General features: G+C 42.3%; 2 protein-coding genes across 11 annotated transcripts in view; one reads left to right on the top strand and one right to left on the bottom strand.

The window, feature by feature from the left end:
* Positions 1-383: 383 nt before the first annotated feature.
* MSANTD3 (Myb/SANT DNA binding domain containing 3) lies at positions 384-17,863 on the bottom strand. 6 transcript variants are annotated; one of them, XR_007509748.1, is made up of 5 exons: positions 16,900-17,247; positions 11,357-11,802; positions 6,916-10,015; positions 2,875-3,006; positions 384-2,302 (listed from the first exon to the last, which is right to left on the bottom strand). XR_007509748.1 is itself a non-coding variant. In XM_049830206.1 (4 exons), exons 2-4 carry the CDS (start codon positions 11,769-11,771, stop codon positions 9,606-9,608), a joined length of 732 nt encoding a protein of 243 aa, XP_049686163.1. In that variant the 5' UTR covers positions 11,772-11,802; positions 16,900-17,247; the 3' UTR covers positions 5,433-9,605. The 6 variants fall into 6 exon arrangements, 5 of the variants coding, with proteins under 5 accessions (XP_049686163.1, XP_049686159.1, XP_049686160.1 ...); XM_049830206.1 differs by lacking the exons at positions 384-2,302; positions 2,875-3,006 and having other exon boundaries at positions 5,433-10,015; positions 11,357-11,405; positions 11,499-11,802; XM_049830202.1 differs by lacking the exons at positions 384-2,302; positions 2,875-3,006; positions 16,900-17,247 and adding an exon at positions 17,762-17,863 and having other exon boundaries at positions 5,433-10,015.
* Positions 17,444-21,886, top strand: part of LOC126051221 (uncharacterized) — a 26,722-nt gene continuing 22,279 nt past the window's right edge. Inside the window, exons 1-2 of one of the 5 annotated variants that reach the window (XM_049830198.1) lie at positions 17,444-17,485; positions 18,847-18,924. In XM_049830198.1, coding sequence (XP_049686155.1) covers positions 18,874-18,924 — 51 coding nt within the window. In that variant the 5' untranslated portion in view covers positions 17,444-17,485; positions 18,847-18,873. Of the gene's footprint in view, positions 17,486-17,846; positions 17,924-18,074; positions 18,925-21,886 lie in introns of those variants that run through there. The other 4 variants (XM_049830196.1, XM_049830197.1, XM_049830195.1 and 1 more) reach the window with 4 other exon arrangements.

Below are 21,886 nucleotides of genomic sequence, written 5' to 3'. Positions count from 1 at the left end.
AATTATTTTTCTTGCCCATTAGTGCCTGACACAGGCTGCCCAGAAGCAAACTGCTGGTGCTTAACTCAGGTTCAAACCTGATCTGCTCCATAGACCTACAGGGTGAACCTTTCAGAGGAACCTATATCAGCATTTAATCAAACAAAATACAAAGTTCTCTGGAGAATATGTACAACAGGCCTCACAAATAGCACTTTCTCCCACAAAATTTGACAGTGCAACCGAGAAAGTTTCTCTGTTCCATGCAGTTGAGTGGAGTTTAGTCTAAAAGACAGAAATAGCACAGTTGTGTGTAAATTAAATGACATTATTTGAAAACAACTCTGAAAGAATGGAGACTAAAAATCTTGTCTAATTAATGTGTAACAATAGTTGATGATTTATTGACTTTTCTGTGAATATACAGTTTCTATTAACAATATTTAGATACATTTGCTCAGAAATTCTTAATTATTTATGTTTAGTAATTTATGATTAAACATTTTACAAGAAACAAGGCACTAAAATGTACAGTTAGTCATCCTTATTACATACGCTGTGAGTTTCAGATGTATAGTAGATTCCCCTCACTGACAATTATTGAATCTCTTCCTCCAACAATACGTGTTGTTGCATTTCATACATCCCCAGCCATTAGAAAGTATACATTTTAGGACCCTACTTTTGTCTCCTTTTACTCACTGTTTCTGTAGGAAAAACAAAGAATTTGCTATGAAAATTAGCTAGACAATAAAGATAATGAAAACCCCATTCCTCACGTTTCTAAGGACTCGGACATACTGTGAGCTACTTGGAGTTTCAAACTGTAATGTGGGCTTTATTTATCAATTAAAAACAACAGTAACCAAAAAAAGTTTGTTTGAAGGTGCAATTCCAGAAACTACTTCCATGCAGGGCAGAACCAGCTTTGGTATTTGAGGCACTAAAGTACTAAACCAACACTTCACAACAGGTGAGATGACTGAGGCTGACACCATGCTAGGAAAATCAGATTAGCCTAGTGGCTACCATTTGGCTAAAAAGGAGATCTTAAATAATGTATAGTTTTTAGTGCAATTTAAAAAGCAAAACCCAGAAACTGTTGCTAATAAAAGGCAGAGACCACAAGAGATACCATCTAATACTCCATTAAAATATTTAGTATCAGGAGGAGTGTATACATTTTCAAGTATCTTATGACAAATAGCCCAGTACTTAAGTGCTAGTTCCATTTTAGATGTGCACTGACTATAAGCACAAACACGGCACAATGTAATTTTATATATTGTTAAAATACAACAGAACCTAATGTCACATAATAAATACAATACAATGTAAGGAAAAAGTGGTTTCCTGATTATTTGACCACTTATACAAAAATGACAAAGAGGGGCGTCTAGATTCTAGTTTCTCCTTGAGATTCTCAAGCTCTTGTGCCGGCAATATTTTAGAGGTCCAATTTTCAGTGCTTCTGCATTTAGACTGCAGTGATCCTGAGCCCCCTGAACACACATGGAAAGATTACCACTTTCAAAGGTTTTCAGAGGATTCTTTCAGTCTCCTTGACCACAGGAATTCAGGTGCAATTCCAGTGCTGGTGGAATATACATGCAAAATAAGGAAAGATTCTGCAGGATAAGGAAAAGTGATGGTGGAGAGAAAACCTCATGGAACAACCTTGAATAATACCCTGGGTTATTGCCAAAGTACAGTGAAAGTTACTTTTTCCCATTGGAAAGATAAGACTTCTAAAAACCTGGCCAATAAAACTTCTCAAAACATGGCCAACATGATGTACCATCACAAGATGATAGTACTAGCAGAGATGGCAATAACACATTTGGAAAGAAATCTCTTAAAGTGTTTTTGCTTCTTAGGTATTGTAAAAGTATTTCTGTTAAACTGCATGAATTTTTGGAAAAGAGAGGTTCTTACTCACTTAGAGTCACTTAAAAATCACAGGAAGAAAAATCGTTAAAGAAAACCATTATGTGATTGTTTTTGATAAGCAAAAACTATATTTTTTTTTTCCCTTGTGGTCACATAGGTTGGAAATTCCAGAAGATGCCCAGGGGAAGTAGGGCTCCAGTGCTCCCTGGAAATTGATGGGATCTGAAAGCGTAACCAACATGCTCTGTTGAAAATCCCATCCACGGTTCCTAGACCCCATTTTGCCCAGAAGTCCTGACTTGCCATGACCCCTGCTGAAGGCAGCGGGTCAGCACCTCTGGAAAACAGGCCCTGTAACTACACTAGTGCTGCTGGATGCTAGTTGGTGGTGAAACAGCTTGTACATCTTGTGACTGGAATTTCAGAAACACAACTGCAAAAAGAAAGGTATGATTAGGGCTATGCCTTCTAATTATCTGGGAAGTAGAACAGACCTGAATATCTCTGTATTTGCAATTACCCATTACCAGAACTTTTTTCTGGTACCGATCTAAAATGTCAGGACATCTGCATCTTGAGAAGCTGAAGATCAGAGCTCTCATTATTTAACCTTAGACTCCTCAGGAAAAAAAAAAAAGGTGGAAAGTATAAATAAACACAAAAGCCCACCTATAGCTGAAATTACAACATATTAGAAAAAGATTTGATACATTGTTCATTTGGTTGAATTTATGTATATATCTAACTGGGGGTGGATTAACAGTTCCCTTTTTTTTAAATAAGAATGTGAACTAATTTAATGGAAGTAGCAAAGATTTTACAAGGAAGAAAGGAGCATGCCTGTGTGATAAATTAACCATACCAGTTAACCAAATTCTAACAGAAAATTTAATCTGTGTTAATTTATTGCTCTTGGTAGTTGAACATTGACAGGGCATAATTTTAACCTGTCCCATGATTTTGAAAGATTTCAATATATAACAATTTAAAAAATCAATTGCTTACCACCCAAGGCCATTTTTACAGGTCACCAAAGTAACCCACTGCTGTTACTATGTCCATACTTGTGTTTTAAGTTGTGACAGGACGTGGGCTTGAGTTTGCTGCGCCGCAGGGCTTGAGCCACTTATGTCCATGCTGCGTGTAAGAGAAGAGTTTAAGTTTAAGCCAGTCTTTTCTCACGCCTGATTTTCCCAGCCTGGCTTCCTGACAGTGCACCCATGCTGGATTTACAGAAGCAGTGTTGGTAGCTGTGACATTCGGACCAGAATGAGAGCAGAGATCTACACTTAGCTATCAAGCCCACAGCAACATGTAGAGAAATGTATTGGCTTCAGCGGGACTGTGGAAGTATAAACTGGAAGCAAGCAATTAATTTATCACTCTACAAGAGGAGTAAAAGCAAGATTTACCCCAGAAGACAGTGTTGTAATTGGCTGAGACAAAGTGCCATTGCAATTGTTCATTGATTATACCTCTAAATTTGCCATCTTATCAGTGTGACAAGGCACCTCAGTGACAAAAGTAGCAATGATGGTTGTTCTTGCTGGCCAAAACCCCTAATTTTGTATACAAATTGATCCACCACCACTGATTTGGTAATCGGAAAAGATGCAGGGAGTCAGTGCCAGACAACGTGAAAACGTGAGCCCCTTGCCATGGTCCAACTGGCACCACCACATGGCTATTGCATCCAAGTAGTATTGCATTCAAGAGGAACAGGACAAAATCAGCATGGGAAGTCTTCTTCAAATGCTATCAGCCGCCAGTGGAGTGCAACATGAAGCCCAGTCTAGCCTCGGAGCCCTCACGCAAGCCAGTAATTGAAAGCAAAACAAGTGCATTTTGGAAACTAATGTTGCTTTATTTGGCAAGGACTTCTCATTTTAGACCTCACTTTAGACAGAAAGTTGGAGGTAAGGCAATATTTGGATTGGACATTACTGTTCCTCAAGCAGAGGTTGAACCTCTCTGTTAGGTCAGCACTGATAACTCCCAGCCTGCCAAAATTTCTGCCCTGGTTTGAATACCAAATCCATCCAATCACCTCCCTAATTTGTACTTTTCAGTCTCAGCATGTGAGAGCATTTGCAAGATCTTTTTCAGATAAATGTAATTTACCATGTATGTGTCAATTCAGACTTCATACAGTCCGCAGGCTCAGTATTCAAAAGTTATAAAGCCACATGGCTCATTGGGTTGATGGGTCTGTGGGAACGCATAGGTGTCTGATAAAACGAACCAATTTTTAGCAAAGCTTCGGTGAGAGTAACAGGCCAAAATTTCAAAACTCCACAATTAAAAAGAAGCAGGAGGTTTTTTCCCCCACATTACACTGTGATACAGAATGTGTGGCAGGAATTTATATGGGCGGTTCAGCTGGTGCGTTTGTGGCTTAGTACATAATTTCAAGGTGTAATTCTAAGAAAAGGGAAGGGACGCTTATGTGACCAAATAATGGAGAGAGCTTGAGCAGCTTATATGTCACCTCATTAGTGCCATATAAATAATAAATGACTATAAAATTGGTGTATAATGCCAGTTTCAGATCCAGGGCTGTCCAAGAACAGCCTTTTATATATGAGAAGAAATATCTGCAGACTTGTGGAATACAATCAATCTCAAGTGGTGCTGAATACAAACCTACTTCTACTCTCTTGCCAAACAAATTTGATTAATGAGGTGCTCTAGCGTTTGGTCAGAAACTGAAGCACACAACTGTTCTGCAGCTGGACTGAATAACAAAAGGAAAACAATCTCAATCAACATTTAAACCCGCCCCCCCCCCCCCCAAATTAAATAAGGATGATCTAAAAATCTATCTTGCTTTATTTCTGTTACATTAGAGAGTTATTTCCTTAAATATATACATGTGGTGTAGCTTTTTATCTAGCCACCTTTTCATCAGGAAGGCAACAGATTGTTTCTAGGTACTTTGACTGCTTAATTCTCTTTTCTTTTTCCTTCTGTTTTTGTCCTGTGGCTGTTTTGACAGACTGGGAAATCTAGACTAGGATGAATTAGAAGATTTGGCGAAAATAATTCTTGATTCTTACTGTTAAAGAGATTGACCATCCAATGAGATGCATCCCCATGCCCTCATGAATATAACAGTTTTATAACCCACAGCCATGCAGTGGACAACTTTTTCCTTTTCCTTGCTGTATAGCCTATGCCATTCGGCAGACTATGTGCTGGACAAATTTCACATGTCTTTCTGCAGTGCATAGCATGCATGCCTGGATAACGCAGTCTCAGAAAATTGTCCAAATTCAGTTCAGTAAAGAGTGAGGTCTAATAACTCTGGTGGGATTCCTACTTGATGCATTTACTTTTCTTATTGTCAGGCACTTGGAGCTGTGAATAGTATGATAGAGGTGTCTAGAGTCTCAAAGGAAAGAGTAATCAGGGAAGGTGAAGACCATGTGGGGGAATTGTTCGACATACATGACAGTATGACCTCCTGGGACAGCTAAGTGCTGTCTTCACTTCTGAGTCACTCTGAAAACCATACCAGCCTTTTTTTTTTTTTTTTTGCTTTTGCAAGTTTTTAATTTGTTGAGTGTTATTAACATGACTAATGATGTTGTGGGACGCCTAATCCCTTCACCACCAGAACAGTAAAATGTTCAGAGCCACAGCTAGTAATTTTCTATTTTATTGCTCTTGTTTTAGGCCCAGAAATCTGTCCACATTTCTATGTGCACCTGTTTTACATATAAGAGAATCAAGCTGTTTTATGTAATTCCATGAACAGCAACAAAAAATTTTTTAAAAATATTGAAAGGTCTCTAAGAAGCAAAGTCCCTTGTAAATTAGCAACACAGAAGTTAATCTGTGATACCAGAAACAGAGATTACTGCTTGCTTTCACTGTAAAAATATATTATCCTATTCTTATAGATGGTAACAAATTGTCTTCTTTCTTTTTATCAAATGTACAGAGCCGACCTCTGTAATGTTTTTAAACTATATTAACAGTCACTGCATATTATCCTATCACTTTGTTACTTGATTTATTTTATTAGCCTAAATGTATTAATTTTAGTACACATTAGTACTTAATTTGCACAGAAAGGTTTTTGAATATCTAACTAGAGACAAAGGAAGAGTGATGATGTGTGAGTTTACAGTCAGCTGCTTTAAGAAGAAACAGAAAATAATGTGAAAGGACAGGCAATTATCTTATGAAAACAACTAAGATGCATCGGTCTTATAAAAACGGCTTTGAACAAGCTAGCTCAAAATGTGAAATCACAGGGCTACTTGTGAGGGACTTTACTTGCCTGGAAAAAAAATACAATTAAATGTTACTTTAAGATTTACATGTAATTCCCCTACCCCCAAAGTAACAATCTATAAACCTGTAGCAGTTTACCATTTCAATGTCATCATTCACCACACCCTGCCTAGAAGGTCATAGTTTCTCTTAGTAAGAACATAGAGGCTGAGAACAATGGCCACTACATTTCTGGTATACATTTTTTCTTACAGAGTTAAGCTGGGATCATTTTGTCCAGTGTATCTTTTAAGTTCATTCTTGCCAACAACTTGTATAACAAATCCAGAGAAGAACAACAGGCACGTTCTTCTTCTTAAAATACTGCTGTATTTTATCTATGGGAAAAACCCTGGGAAAATGTCTATATAGCTTGGCCAAATGATTAACAGGAAAACACAATTATGTGAAAGTATTTGAATGATGTAAGCTAGAAAAAAGGGAGAGGAACAAATGGATGTATTGTCTGAGATGGCTATGTTACATATAAGAAAAGTCGAACAAAAAAGATAAACCCTAATACCAGAGGAAGTAATTGGGGAAAAAAAAAAAAAAAGGTAAAAGCCACATTTCTCAAGTTATTTAAACTCTACCACACCAATCACCTTATAAAGCCTTTAGATGAAGCCAAAGCCTGGCAAGGAGACACATTACTTCATCTTGTTGATCTTGTACATTTTTCTGTGTCTATCACCCAATCTTACAGCAACCAAGAGTCACCACAGGTGGGAAAGCAAAAGCCCATGTCACCAGTAAGCCGTCTATTACCTGTACCACAAAAGCATCTTGTATCATTTGTGTTGTGTGACATTCCCATTCTTCCTCTACGCATGTACTGATCATTCTTCCTTTCGTATCTTCATCTTGGCTCTTTCTAATTTTTCTCCTGTGATCTTCTTTCTTTTAAATAGAAGCTTAATTAAAAGGGTCTATTGTTCAGCCTAAGAACTGTAACATTTGGTCTCAGAATAAGAATATATACCAAAATGTAAGGCATTTCCCACCTAGTACAGTCTGAAAACATGAACATTTTAAATGATTTTTTAATATAAAAATAAAACAATCTTTCATGAGCAATGGTATAACTTTCAGGAGTCAAAACTACCCTTGTCTCACATTTCATGAGATTCTCCCTTGACTATTTCATACCTTCTCACAGGGCTATCTAGATCTGGATTGTCTCTCTGTTCTTGCTCTCTTCACAGTGCTGAAATTGCTTCCATTCGTCACCTTTTGATACCTTAACATACATGGTTTCGATTTCATAGTTTCAAATTACTTTCACTTAGAAGCAGTGTGGAAGGAATCTCATTATTAGTTAAGACAAATGTCTTTACTATTCTTTTTTTCTGGATGGTGCCTGAACAATTTTCATAACCACTCAAATAACTGACTCATCTTCCAGACCACAGAATGCAACCTCAGAACAAAAAGGTCCTCACTCCTGTTTACTTCTTTCTTTTGCCTCTACTGTTATTATACCTTCCAATAGTGTTTCCATTCAGCAGAAAAAACTGTCCATAGTGATACTGTTCTTTGGAAGTCCTATGCTTCCTTCATACAGGCAATTTACAAGAAAACCGAGTTTGCTGTCAAAAAGATCTCTCTTCAGATTTCACGCATGGCCTATTTTTTTTTTTTGATCTTGCAGCAGCTCTGCAAATTTTTTTTTCCTCTGTCATATAAAATAAGTTGTAATAAATCGGTCCCATTGCGATTGCTGTTGTGACCATGGGGAGCAACATGTGTACCACAGCGTTAACCACAGTGAGTGCTGTGGTTGATAATGGCAGTGCTTGCAAAGATGAATCACCAGCAGGGAAAGCAGTTCAAGAAAAAGAAAAACACACACACACACACACACACCCCGCCACCTCCTGCAAAACAAAACCAAAAGAAACTCACTCCACCAGAAAGAACATCTAGGGAAGAGATGGGAGTGTAACTGGGAATGCATGTTTCATAACATACTCTAATTTGAATATCTTGCTCACTGTATGGACTTGCCCTCATGAATCATGCTCTGAAAATACTTTATTGAATAATGGGATACTCAGGTTTTTCAATGAAAATTTATGTTTTTGTTAATTTTTCTCACTGCTTCATATGACGGTTGTACACCTTCCTGTAAAACACCTTTTCACACATCAGAAGTTCGTACAAATCTTTGCAGAGTTTTGTATTTCATGTTTTCTTAACCCTTGCCCCACTAGAATAAATGATTGCCTGGGGAAGGATTATCTTTATTTGTGCTTTCCTACCATCTACTATTCTGGACCCCCAAACTCTGTGGGGACCTTCATGTGAACGCTTTCATACAAATCATGTCCATCACCCCTCACTGACAGCAAAGGCAAAAAACACACCACTGTAACACACATGACAGAACAAAACAGAACAGTGGTCCAGGACAGGAATGATTCCCTTGAACTGCTTCCCACCCTACGTGAAGGAAAAGAGGGCAAGTCTTAAGTCTTTTCTTCTAGCTAGGGAGAGGTTGAAATACTCGAGCCAGCTGCTACTCCATCAAGTGCTGCATAGGGAGATAGAGGGAGACTTTGCCAATGGACTGGCTGGCTCACCGCATTTTAAGAGCTTTATGAATTGTTAAAAAGCTCTTCCCCTCAGAATGACTCCAGGTAAACTGCACACAGCGCTGGCAGCAGTGTGCCACCCTCCTATTTTGGTATTCTACTTGAATACAAGATGGGCCTGGAAAAGAAAGGACAAGCACAATGGCTTTTGAGGAAGAAGTCACCTTCTTTTCAACTTAAAGGTCAGGGCTCAAATAACTGGCAGGCCAGTCCACAACCATTCCCTTAAGCAGTCAGCCCGCTGGAAAATATTACTGTTCTTCATAAGCAAAGGGCTCCGTTACTACAGTGGCCCTTTTGCTACTTCCTTCATTTTTACATCTTCTATTAAGAATAAGTTATGAACTATATTAACCAGAGACAAGGGGTTTTTTTTCCTAAGCCCCAGCATAACAATCCAACCAATACCTGTCAATCACCTTTTGTCTCAATAGCAGAGAGCAACTCTAACCCTTGCCTTCATTCGGGAAATGGTAGACAGGAGGAGACAGAAATCAAAACAAATACTATAACCTGATATTTAAAGTTGTTAAATTTTCTTAAGAACACCCAATGTAAGAATATCCAGAGTACCTTAAATTTCGAAAGGATGTTAGGGTATTCTGAGAGGGGAAAATACGTTCACATTTTAGAACACTGTGCATGTCTGAGAGTTAAATAAATCAGAACTACCTACAAATGAGCAATACAGTTTTCCCCTTGGTGGACTCTACCACTGTTTCCCTAAACATTAAGAGTCAAAGTGTGTTCACTATCAGCCAGGCACCTATCCTGTCACTGTACATTCACATTAAAAAACCCTCTTTCCAGTGCGCATTACTCATAAATGTGCTCAATCACACTGACTCTCTGACCCTTTATGTTCTAAGGTGAATTAGGAAAGGGTCTGTTAAAGGATGATACAGGCCATTCTTTTGTGATGGTCTGCAGTTTTCTCTCCCAATACATTTTCTTTTTATTTAGGACTTCCATTTTTATCCTGTGTTCTTCTTCAGCCATCTCACACTCTCTTTCTATTTGCTGTATTTTTGCCACATGAACTTCATTCATTTGTATTAACTGCAGTTGCAAAATTGACATTTGCTGATGATGTTCTTCCTCATGCATCTTTTTCAGAGCACTTTCCTGAGATGCTTTACTTCTGTAGTTCTTATCTGCTGCTATTCTGACATCAGAACACGAAGGCTCAGGTTGGGAGGTACCTTCACATACTGGGAAATGTACCAGCTCTTTCTCTTCATCACAAAGTTCTCTATTTGAGACAACAAATGACTCTGCAAAACATAAGAGGAAAAAGTGTTATAGTATTCTCTTGTTCTCCCTCAAGAAACACAAACTTGTGATAGTACAGTTATTGGTGTATGCATCTAAACGTTGTGCATCTGTACCACAGTACAGGAGCCACTACGTAATGCAGTTCTGTTACAGACTACTAAGGGCATAATGGTCTGAACTGAATCACTTTGGGCTCTGTTGATAGACCTCCATGGCTATAACGGGAGCTCAGAATACTAAAGTGAATGCAGACGTTTATAAGTGCACACCTAAATTTAGGTGGCTGAGCCTGAAGCTGAACCTTAATGCAGCTGTTTAAGCCAAATCCGTACGTGACTTCCAATATTTTTATGAAAGGTCTGAGAGTCAGGTGAAGAGCTGTATCAACATGAATACCAGGAGACTGAAGGAATACTAGGAAGAATACTATTTATTCCTTCCTTATCGCTACTGTACATGTCATAAACGTAGTGGTGTATATTTTTAGGAAAAAATTATATTATTCTAACTTTGAGAAGGTTCTACCAATTCTTCTGAAAGAAAAGAAACTACTCATGGAATAAAATAGTTACCACTACAAGTAAGGGTCTCAGAATACATTCCTCTACAAATCCTGATGACTACTTATGGGAAATACAATTATGAAAGAGACATTGTAAGAATGTTATCTAACAATGTAGTTACTGGTGTCTTTTGAGCAAGGACTGTCTTCTATGTGCAATCCTGACATAATAAACTTTGCAAGAAACCACTGTAGCCACCCTTCCTTCTGGTTTTGGATTATTCCTTCTGTGCATGCTTGCCAAATAAAGAAGAATGTAGTGCTGAACTTTTTCAGAAAGGCCATTCTCCAGTGTGGACTGCAGTGTGAAATATGGCTCTACATACTCTTTTTAGTCCTTGAAAACAAAGGAAGAAAGACCTACAGGGAACTCTTGCAGCAGACAATTGTGTATCAATTTGCTGCTGGTGGCTTTTTTTTTTTTTTTTTTTTTCTTTTTAATGCTCAGAGAACCTCTTCCCAGCAAAATGATACTTTATAAAGGATCAAAATATCCTTGGGATTGTTCTCTGGAAAGCCAGCATGATAACTACTGTGATGCCTGCCACAAAGTAGAAGATATGTCAAGAACTGATGAAAAAAAAATTGAGTAAAACCTCAGTTTAACTCCTGGGGGCCTAGGGAAATACACAGAGTCTTATAATATCATAGCTCTACGATTACTTTTCTATAACCAGCAGTCACAGCTAAGTGGAGAGATTTAGACTGCTGAAGGAGAATAACTGGCAAAATCACATACAAAACAACACCACTTGCATCATTACAGTAACATTTATACCTTGACTAGAAGCATCAGGCTGATATTCAGAATCTTCTTCTGGTGGGCTCTGCAAAAAGTACATTTGCTCAGGCATTATGCTGGCAATCTTCTCTTTCCCTATGATGTGAGTATTTATAAGTGGACTAATACTTCTTTTTACCTTCTCCCGCCTTTCATGTGCCATTATCTTTTTTGTCCGTGCCTTGATATTTTCCCAGCATTTCTTTAACTGTTTGAAGTCTCGCAGCGATACACTGGGCTGTGAATTATATTCATGAGCTAGGGCTTGCCAGGTACGTTGTTTCAAAGCAATAGTTCTTGCATCACTTTTTTTACATTCAAGCACGTATTTGTATTTTTCAACTAATGCAAGCAGCACACTCTTCTCCACTTCTGAGAAGTATTTAGCAGGCTTTATTATTTCGTTTTGCATTTTCTACTGTTTCTCCAAGAAGCCAAAAATCCTATGAAAACAATGTTGAAAGCAAAAAAAAAAAAAAAAAACAAAACAAACACAAATTAGAACTGGTTACAGTATCAGGAAACTGTGTCTTAGCACATAACTCCTAAGCATAGCTTCTGATTCTAACACACTTCATTTTCTAGAATAGTTTGTGAGTAGTTCTAGAGTAGATAATGAAACATTCAGGTAAGATATAGTATAATTATATGCTGTTTTCTATTGCCACTTCAGTGGCTACACAGTTACAGAAGTATACCATAACGAGGAGAAGCTTCTTTGTTACAATTTGCCTTGATTACAAAATACTCAGTATTCAATTTACTTAGTAACTGTTTTTAATAACTTGATTTTCTATTCATTGCACTTTGTTAGACCAGGAGGGTTCTCAAAGCCCTGAACTGTGGAACAAGTTCTGAAATCCAGCCCTTGATAGCTTTAGGTTTAAATCTAAAGCCACCTTCAGCAGGTTTAGGTTTCCTTTGGTACATCAAAGATCGTCTTCTGCCCTTGCTGACTGCATATAACTAATTTCTCCCCTCTCTCTACAGTATTTGAAAGTTGCATGAGAAATCATAGTAAGAAGTTCTCTTTTTAAAGACTCCTGCCTGTTTGGTTCTCGCCTGTGCTCAGCCCTCCTTGACTGACATCCAATAGGTGGCAGGATCCCGACCAGTATTACAGTACTGAGAAGAGGCAAGGGTTGCAAGAAGACATGAATTAATTACAGAAACTAACTGCTCTGAAGGTGTGGGTCCTTCACCCTCTACTGCTGACTCTGCGTGTGTGGCACTCTTCCTTATGCTTGCACTGCTGGCCACTCTCAGGAAGGAAGAACCAGGGTAAAAAAAGTTTTGGCCTCACTCAATACAGCCACTGCTATATACTCACACCGTGTTAATGACTGCCTCTCTTCTCAAGCCTAGACTTATACAGTCAATAGGAAAAGGGTAGCTGATACCAGGGAATTCTTAGCCATATAAAAATGAATAAAGCAGTGTTTCCTTGAATTATTAACACATGGCTGTGCTGCAAAATCTTTATCTTTCCACACTTTTTTCCCTATTCCCTCCCACTACAAGTGTGTAGCCCCAATTACTTTTACATTTTGGGCAGAAACTTCTGTATAATTAAGTAGAAAAAGGGGGAGGACTGTTGTCTTAGTTCACTTTTCTTCTGGTTTTAATCACAAAACTCAAAGATGGAAGGTATACAAGATAATTGGTTCATATTCCTAACAGTCTAGGACTCTCCCCAAATGAATTTTCTAGTATTTTGCCTATTGTTTCCACTACTTCCCTCATAACATTGCTGGAAGATGCACTAGATATCACCATCGGATTTCTTCTTTTCAGAATTTTTTCCCATAACTTGGCTGTACTAGCACTCGCTTCTTACCATCCTTGTAATTCCTTTCCTCCAAACATCTTAATACTTACAGTTATTCTCACTTCTTTCAGTGAAGGTAACTACTTGTGTTTACAAAGAAAGCTAACAGACAAGCTAGTATCAACGTGAGAAACCAATTCTGACATAAGAACAGGAGCTTTCTCAAGTAGCCCATAAAATATGACAAAACCCAGCAAAACAAAGAAGAGGAGTCAAAGAATAGAGGAGGCAGTAGAACAAAGCCTAGAATGGCAAAACTGAAACAAAGCAAATAGAAATAAGTAATAGTCTGTGTTTAAGTATGTTAAGTCAGTACCAGTAGCTGAGTTGTACCCCTACTGAAAAAGAGGCAACAGACACTCCGTTTGTACTTTCTGTCCCTGGTCAACTGGGTAATCTTCAGGCATGTACTGAGTGGACAGCTGGCACCTATGTGGTTCCTGGCTAGTCACAGTTCTGCTGTCTCTTACCAAATGCTGGTGTCATGAGGACATGGGAGAGCTGGAGTTTTTGCAGCAGACAGGATTTAGGGGACAAAGGAAAAGATCCATAGGGAACCAGACTTTATTAGTTCTACTACTCGCAGAACAGCTTTTTTATTTTGCAAGAAAGAAAATGGTGGAAGAAGGAAGAGAGCTGGGTGGTTGAGCATAAAGACGACAGTTCCCTGATCCAGCATTTCCTCCATCACACTATATCAAGTTATTTATTACTCTCTGTGAAAACTTAGTCACCCCACGTGTTGGTGACAGGAAATTGTAAACACCTATGATCCCACAGAACAAACTAAGTGTATGTAAACACCCCTGAAAGTATCACATACCAATCATTATAATGTCTAGGTCTAATAGACAGAAGAGAACAACCGCTTCAGAAGTTCCTTAAATAAAAAATGAATTTAAAAAAATAAGCAAGAAGTCAGGAAATGGACATCCTAACAAAGAGATACTGAAAACTTCACTCCATGAAACAGCTCTCAAAACGTGTAAAATAAGAGAGACCTATAATGAAACAGACTCTATCTACTAATCAATTTTACTTACGTACTTATTGTACCATTCCAAACAAGAAGGCTGCTTTAGATAGCTGCTGAAATGAAATTCTTGGGACTAAATATTGATGCTTCAACGTGTCGTAGCCTCGATTTCACTGAGGAACAGCATGAAAAGCAGTCCCACCAGCAAGTCATAAGGTCCAACAGCTTATGCCCATGAAAAAACAGGATCAGAGGCTCTGTGTGATCAGAAATGGCTGATTCTGCCTTCTGCTGATGCATATAAATCTTATTCCTAGCTTTGAAAAGGTGTGAGAATCTCAGACCAAAAACTACGATATGTTTGTGTGTAGAAAATCCCTTTAACTAGGAAAACAATGGATTTTCAAGGACTTTGGAGACTTAAGTTCAAAAAGTTAAACAATGATACCGGGACTTCTGGATTCCAGGTGCTAAATATTTAGCTACACAGACTGGCAGAGATCAACTGATATCAGTAAATATTTTAAGCGTTTCCAAATATGACTTCACATATATTAACAACCTATGTACTAGGAAAAAAGCTCATCTTTCATGGATGGAGCCACAGCAAACCCTTAAGTATCACTTTCATACCACGCTATAATTTATTACTATTATTTTTACTGTGGTAGCATCAGAGATCCCCAGTTGTAAGCTCAAATACTGTACATTTAAGATCGGAAATACAGGTGCTACTCTGAGAAGAATACAATATACTAGTCTTCCCTTCCCCCCTACACATTCCTAACTATTTTTTCCCACATGTACACACTGTACTGAACTTGTGTCCTTTCCATGAAAAAGCCAGGATTATGATCTAGGATGCATAAAACAACTCAAGAACTGGTGAAAGCAGTTTAATGCACTTACTACACAGAAGAAAAGAGTTCTTGAAGATTCTTTTCAAGCTCTTACATGCTTAGCCTGCTTGTTTCAATATATTAATGCCCATTTTCAATCAGGTGAACAGAAAGCACTCTGAGGTATCAGAGAACTTAGAATACTGAGAAGTTGCAGCAAAACACCACCATATATTTATATTCACCTCTTTTTCTTTACGCATTTCAGTCACCTTCTGGCAGCTCACTGGCTCCTCTGCGGAATATGAGAAAGGACTCTCACAAGCCCAAACAATTTCCATTTCAAGGCTAAAAGATCTTTTCAGGACACATGCCCAGGATACAATTTAGCATGTAGGAATCTGCGCTGAAACTGAAGTAGTTTATGGTTTATAGCTCCTACCGTAAACAGGATTGATTCAGGAATATGTAGGCACATGAGGACAGTTGCACCGTTAAGTTCTAAGGAACAAAGGATGGGAGGCTTCTCCTGCTCCTACAGGTGCCCAGGCTCTAAGACATGTGCAGTAAGGAAGTACTTTATCCTAAATATCTTCTCCTGGCATGGCTCAATTCACAACTTGCCTTAAAACAAATCAGTGTCCTAAGTACTTGCTCTCTCACACAAACCTTTATCACTTTAAAATAACAAAAATATCTCTCAATTCCTCATTTTTATTTTGAGATGTTGTGTCCCATTCTTCTTTTAAAGACTATAAGGGATGTGCTGTGTACTGCTGGAAGAATAGTTTGAAAAAAAACCTGCACAAGTGAAGAAGTGCACATATGTTCATAAATACGTACATATGTATTGTTTTGCTTGCACACACCTAAACATACACCCAAATTCCAACCAGTTCCAAAGAAGCCCATTTAAAAAAAAAAAAAAAAAAAAATCACTTCAGGTTGGCATGTGTGAGCATTTTCAGTCCCTGAAATGTTTTTTTAGCCATAAGAAAATGCAAAGAGAAAGTTATGGTGGAAAACTGAACCCAAATGTTAAGGTTACACTAAGCAAACCCAAAGAAAATAGTTTGCTAGCAAACTGTGGTCACTTATGGTGTGAAAATGGATTCATTTACCAATGCCAACAGGATTACTACCAGAAATAGTTACAGATTGAAAAAAAAAGACAATTTATTTATCTAACAAATTGCAGATGAAGCTTTAAGCATAGTCAGTAATTAACAGCATTGGAAACCAGTCATAATTCTGTCCTTTTCATGCAGTGTTTGAGGGTGAAAGAAAGGCATGGAAATGCAATGACCCAAACTAGTCACAACAACAGGTTTATGTTTCATTTGAATGACAGAACCAGCAGTAAACAGTGTCCTTCTTCCTCAAATAGCTAGGTTTTCCTCACAGAGCTCCCTTCCATCAGAGCGTTCCAGGCCTGACCCTGTCTACCTTGAGACTTGATATCACTAGGTAATTAGGTGCATGTTACAAATATGAATGAGATCTATAGGGAAATTGTGTTGCGTATACTCAGATTAAAAAAGCCCAACAACCTCTTTGGGTGTTCCCCCCTCCCCGTTTTAATACAAATTAATAGTTATTATGGATCATCCAGCAAATGAACAAAATAATCTATTAGTAAAAATTCACAGTACTTTGCCTAAATTTCTCCTGGCAAATTTTATATAGGCATACATGCGAATGCATTTTTTAAAAATCTATAAAACATTACATTACACAGAGACACGTATAGAGAGGCAACGTTCTAAGCGGGTCATCCCGCTACCTATGGAGGATATCCAAAGCAGTTTGTGCGAAGAAAGGTAATGGACGTAGGCTGTTATCTGGAACGATTGTCTGCAATTCATCAAAAAAAACCAGGCATAAACAGGAATCCTACCAGACTCTCCCGCACCCGAACTTCTCCAACATTAACTCGAGCTCGTTTTTTTATTTCCTCGCTAGCTCCTCTTCTGCTTGAACGAGAAAGGAGAGCAGGTCCCGGCTCGACAAAGAAGACCGCTCCACCCAGGGCGGGCATGCAGGCTGCGGCTGAGGCGCGGATTCAGGGACATCTACCGCGGCGGGAGGAACGGCAAACGGTCACCCTGTCAACCCAGCGCCCGCCCAGACCGCGCTCTGCGCTGTCGGCGGGGACAACCCCACCCTGCAGAGCCCCCCGGCTTTCTCCCTTCTCCTAACAAAGCGCTGCCGAAGAGCCGCCGCCGCCGGCTCGGCTCGGCTCGGCTCCCCTCCTCTCCGCCTCCCCCCCGCGCTGGGCGGCCCGGCCTGCCTCCCTCACCTCCTCGCCGGCAGGTCGCCGGCGCTCCTTCAGCTCCCCGCAAACCCCGCGCTGGATTTTCGCCTCTCCAGAGGAAAAGGAAAGAGAAAGGAGGAAAAGGAAGGCACCGGCTTCTCCCACGGCACCGGAGGGCCGGGCGGCGGGGAGGAACCGTCCCGGGGGGGAACGACCCCTGAGCCTTCAGGTGCGGGGGCGGGGGGGGGGGTGTGTCTCTGTCTGTCTGTCTGTCTGTGTCTGTGCGTGCGTGTTCTGAGGAGCGACGCGCAAACACCCACCGGCCGCCGGGAAGGGGGTGGGCAGCCCCGTCTGCACCTGACGCGGGCCCGCGGGCGGAGCTCCGGGGCCGCACGTCGCTATAGCGCGTCGTCGTCGTCCCCCGCCACACACACCGGTGGTGGGGGTCCCCGCCACCTCCCGTCCGTCCCGGTGCGGCGACAGCAAACGCCAGCTCGGGCTTTACCTCCGACAGCGCCCGGCGGAGCGACGCGCCTGTGCGCCAGCGCCCCCAGCGGCGGCTGGGAGCGGCGGGTCGGGGAGGGGTGCCGCGCCGCTCCGCTCCGCGCCGTGTGCCGATCCTCCCCGCCGCGCCCCGTCTCCTCCCGCCCTGAGGTCCTCCCTTACGGTACCGTCTCCGTGGGCCGGCCGGGCTCCCCCGCGTCCCTTCCGCGCCTAGCGTGACGCAGTTCCTGCCCGCCCGGAGCGCCCCGGGCCCCGCCGGTGGCGGCGGTGGCGGTGGTGGTGGCGGTTGGGAGCGGGAGGGAGGGAGAGAGAGAGAGAGGGCGGGCGGCGCGCGCCTTAGCTCTCCCCTCAGTCCTCTCCTCTCCGCGGTTGCCTGAGGGGGAGCGGGGAGTCCCGCGGCGGCGGAGAGTGGGTCGGTGGGAAGGAGCCGGTGCGTGTCCCGGGGAGTGCCGGTTCCCTCGGGTGCTGCCCGCTCCCGGGCTGGGGTGAGTCGGGTGCAGCGGCGGCCCGGAGGTTTCCCCGGCTCCTTATCGGGGGCAGGTGTCCCGTCCCCTCCCCGGCTAGAGCTGGAAGTGTCGGCAAGGCCACGTCCCCGCGTCGGGCTGGGTCGGCCCCGGGGGCCGGCTGGCTTTCTCGGCGCCTCCGTTCGCGGTCCGGAGTGGGAGCGGGCTTTTCTTTCACACACCCCCCCCCCCCCCCCCCCCCCGTCGTGTTCTTTGGGTTCTGCCTGCCTGGCTGTTGCCGCTGCGTGTCATCTGTCCCCAGCCCATGCGCGCGTTGCAATCCCGGGAAAGAAGGGGGAAGCTTGAAATAGTTTAGTTTTGTTTCGGGGCGTGCGTAATCTTCTGGTGGAGTTGTGTTTCCTGAGGGAAACTCTTGGAGAATAATTGTCGCTTTCCGTGCTGTACTTGTGGTCTCGTGTTAAAGATATGATCGTGAGCCGAGAGATTTAAAGGTTGAATGTAACCGAAGGTGGGGCGCAAATTAAAATTGGAACACGCGCGACCCTTAAATAGGTGGGACAAGAATATGAATGGGTTTGTGAAGCTGAAACAGTAGCTTGCAATCTTTTTGCAATTTGCTCAGAGTTCCCTTCTCATCTAAAGATCAAGTATGGATCCTGAAACTGAGATACAGAGGGAAGTAAACGCTTACTACTGCAATGTAAGTACTCCTTACTGAAAATTTTAACTAATACAAAATAATTTTGGTAGGACACAGTTGGACTAAAACAAGTGTGAATATTTTTTTTTTTTCTTCTTGAGCAAAATTGATAAATAGCACTGAACTTACTTTGCTGTCTTTGTCATGTTTGCCTTGAATGTGTGTCAGGAACCAACTTATTAAAATGAATAACTTTAATAATATCATCATACAATGGTCTGGGTTGGAAGGGACCTTACAGATCATCTAGTTCCAACCCCCCTGCCATGGGCAGGGACACCTTCCACTAGACCAGGTTGCTCAAAGCCCCATCCAGCCTGGCCTTGAACACTGCCAGGGATGGGGCGTCCATAACCTCTCTGGGCAACCTGTGCCAGTGCCTCATCATCCTCATGGTGAAGAGTTCGTTCCTTATATCTAATCTAAATCTACCCTCTTTCAGTTTAAAACACTTACCCCTAATCCTATCACTACAGTCCCCGATAAAGAGTCCCTCTGCGTCTTTAATGTAGGCCCCCTTTAGGTACTGGAAGGCTGCTAGAAGGTCTCCCCAGAGCCTTCTCTTCTCCAGGCTGAACAACCCCAACTCTCTCAGCCTGTCTTCATAGGAGAGGTGCTCCAGGCCTTTGATCATCTTCGTGGCCCTCCTCTGGACTCACTCCAACAGGTCCATGTCCCTCTTATGTTGGGGGCCCCAGAACTGAATGCAGTACTCCAGGTGGGGTCTCACCAGAGCAGAGTGGAGGGGAAGAATTACCTCCCTCGACCTGCTGGTTACACTTCTTTTGATGCAGCCCAGGATACGCTTGGCTTTCTGGGCTGCAAGCGCACATTGCTGCGTCACGTTTTGCTTCTCATCAACCAACATCCCCAGGTCCTTCTCTGCAGGGCTGCTCTCAATCCACTCATCGCCCAGCCTGTATTTGTGTTTGGGATTGCCCTGACCCATGTGCAGGACCTTGCACTTGGCCTTGTTAAACTTCATGAGGTTTGCATGGGCCCACCTCTCAAGCCTGTCAAGGTCCCTCTGGATGGCATCCCTTCCCTCCAGTGTGTCGACCGCACCACACAGCTTGGTGTCATTGGCAAACTGGCTGAGGGTGCACTCAATCCCACTCTCCCATGTCACTGACGAAGATGTTAAACAGCTCCGGTCTCAATACTGACCCCTGAAGAATGCCGCTCATCACTGCTCTCCACTTGGACATTGAGCCGTTGACCACAAGTCTTTTGAGTGCGACAATCCAGCCGTTTCCTTACCTACTGAGTGGTCCATCCGTGATATCCATGTCTCTCTCATTTAGAGACAAGGATGTCGTGCAGGACAGTGTCAAATGCTTTGCACAAATCCGGGTAGATGACGTCAGTTGCTCTTCCCTTATCCACCAACTCTGTAACCCCATTGTAAAAGGCCACCAAATTTGTGAGGCATGATTTGCCCTTAGTGAAGCCAGGTTTGCTGTCACCAATCACCTCCTGCTGCTCAGTCAATTTCTTTGTGTTCCTCACAGGCTACCTGTCCTTGCTTCCACCCTCTGTAGGCTCCCTTTCAGTGTTTGAGTTTGTCCAGGAGCTCCTTGTTCATCGACCCAGATCTCCTGGTGGTTTTGCCTGACTTCCTCTTTGCTGGGGTGCATCGCTCCTGAGCTTGGAGGAGGTGACCCTTGAATATTAACCAGCTTTCTCTGGCCCCCTCTTCCCTCCAGGGCTGTATCCCGTGGTACTCTACCAAGCAGATCCCTGAAGAGGCCAAACTTTGCTCTCCTGAAGTCCAGGGTAGTGAGCTTGCTGTATGCCCTCCTCCCTGCCCTAAGGATCTTGAACTCCACCATTTCATGGTCACTGCAGCCAAGGCTACTCTTGAGCTTCACATTCCCCACCAGCCCCTCCTTGTTGGTGAGAACAAGGTCCAACATAGCACCTCTCCTCGTTACCTCCTCTATCACTTGGAGAAGAAATTTCTCATCAACACATTACAGCAATGTCCTGGATTGTTTATGCCCTGCCATGTTCTCCATCCAACAGATATTGGGGTGGTTGAAGTCCCCCCATGAAGACCAGGGCTTGTGAACATGAGGCTGCTCCTATCTGTCTATAGAGGGGTTCATCCACTTGCTCTTTCTGGTCGGGTGGCCTGTAGCAGACCCCCACTATAATGTTACCTGTCCCTGCCCTCCCTTTGATCCTGACCCATAGGCCCTTGGTCGGCTCCTCACCCATCCTCAGGTGGAGCTCCATGCACTGACATAGAAGGTGACATCCTCTCGTTGTCTCCCCTGCCCGTCCTTCCTAAAGAGCCTGTATCCTTCCATTCCAACACTCCAGTCATAGGAGCCATCCCACCCTATCTGCCTGATGCCAATAAGATCATAGCCTTGCAGGCATGCGCGTGTCTCTCACTCCTGTTGTTTATTCCCCATGGTACATGGGTTTGCATAGAGGCATTTAAGCTGGGCCCCTGAATGAGGCTGGTTTACTGGCTGGAGTGGCTGGAATTCTTTGCGCTGCTCTTCTCCTGCTCTCCTGCTGACCTGTGATGCCTCTCCAGGTTCTGGGCATCTATTGCTCGCACTGGCATCAATCTGGTAGGAGTGGGATGGATTGAGGTTCCTCTCCCCCTGGGGGATGTTTCTAAGTAAAGGCATTCTTTTAAAGTGGAAGATTAAACTACAGTTCCTGTTCAGAAAAAAAAAATATTCCTAATTTATCTGGTTCTCAGGTTTATTGCTGTTGTTTTTAAACATCTTGGGTTTTTTAGAGGAGAAGAAAATATTTGGACTGCCTTTGTTCATTCACATGACTTTAAACCTAATCTGCTCGCTCCTGTTCTGAACTGGCCCAGGCATAAACCAGGCATGACTGGAAAACTTCATGTGCGTGTGAGTGAGGCAGGCCCCAAACTGATCAGAGGAGGTGTGTTAGTGTGGGTGCAGGGCTGAGGAGAACTGGCTCGTCTTAGACA

This window comes from Accipiter gentilis, chromosome 27, assembly GCF_929443795.1.
Source record: "Accipiter gentilis chromosome 27, bAccGen1.1, whole genome shotgun sequence".
NCBI lineage: Eukaryota > Metazoa > Chordata > Aves > Accipitriformes > Accipitridae > Astur > Astur gentilis.
The sequence above is the reverse complement of the archived record's forward strand: the minus strand, read 5'-3'. Positions and strand labels throughout refer to the sequence as shown.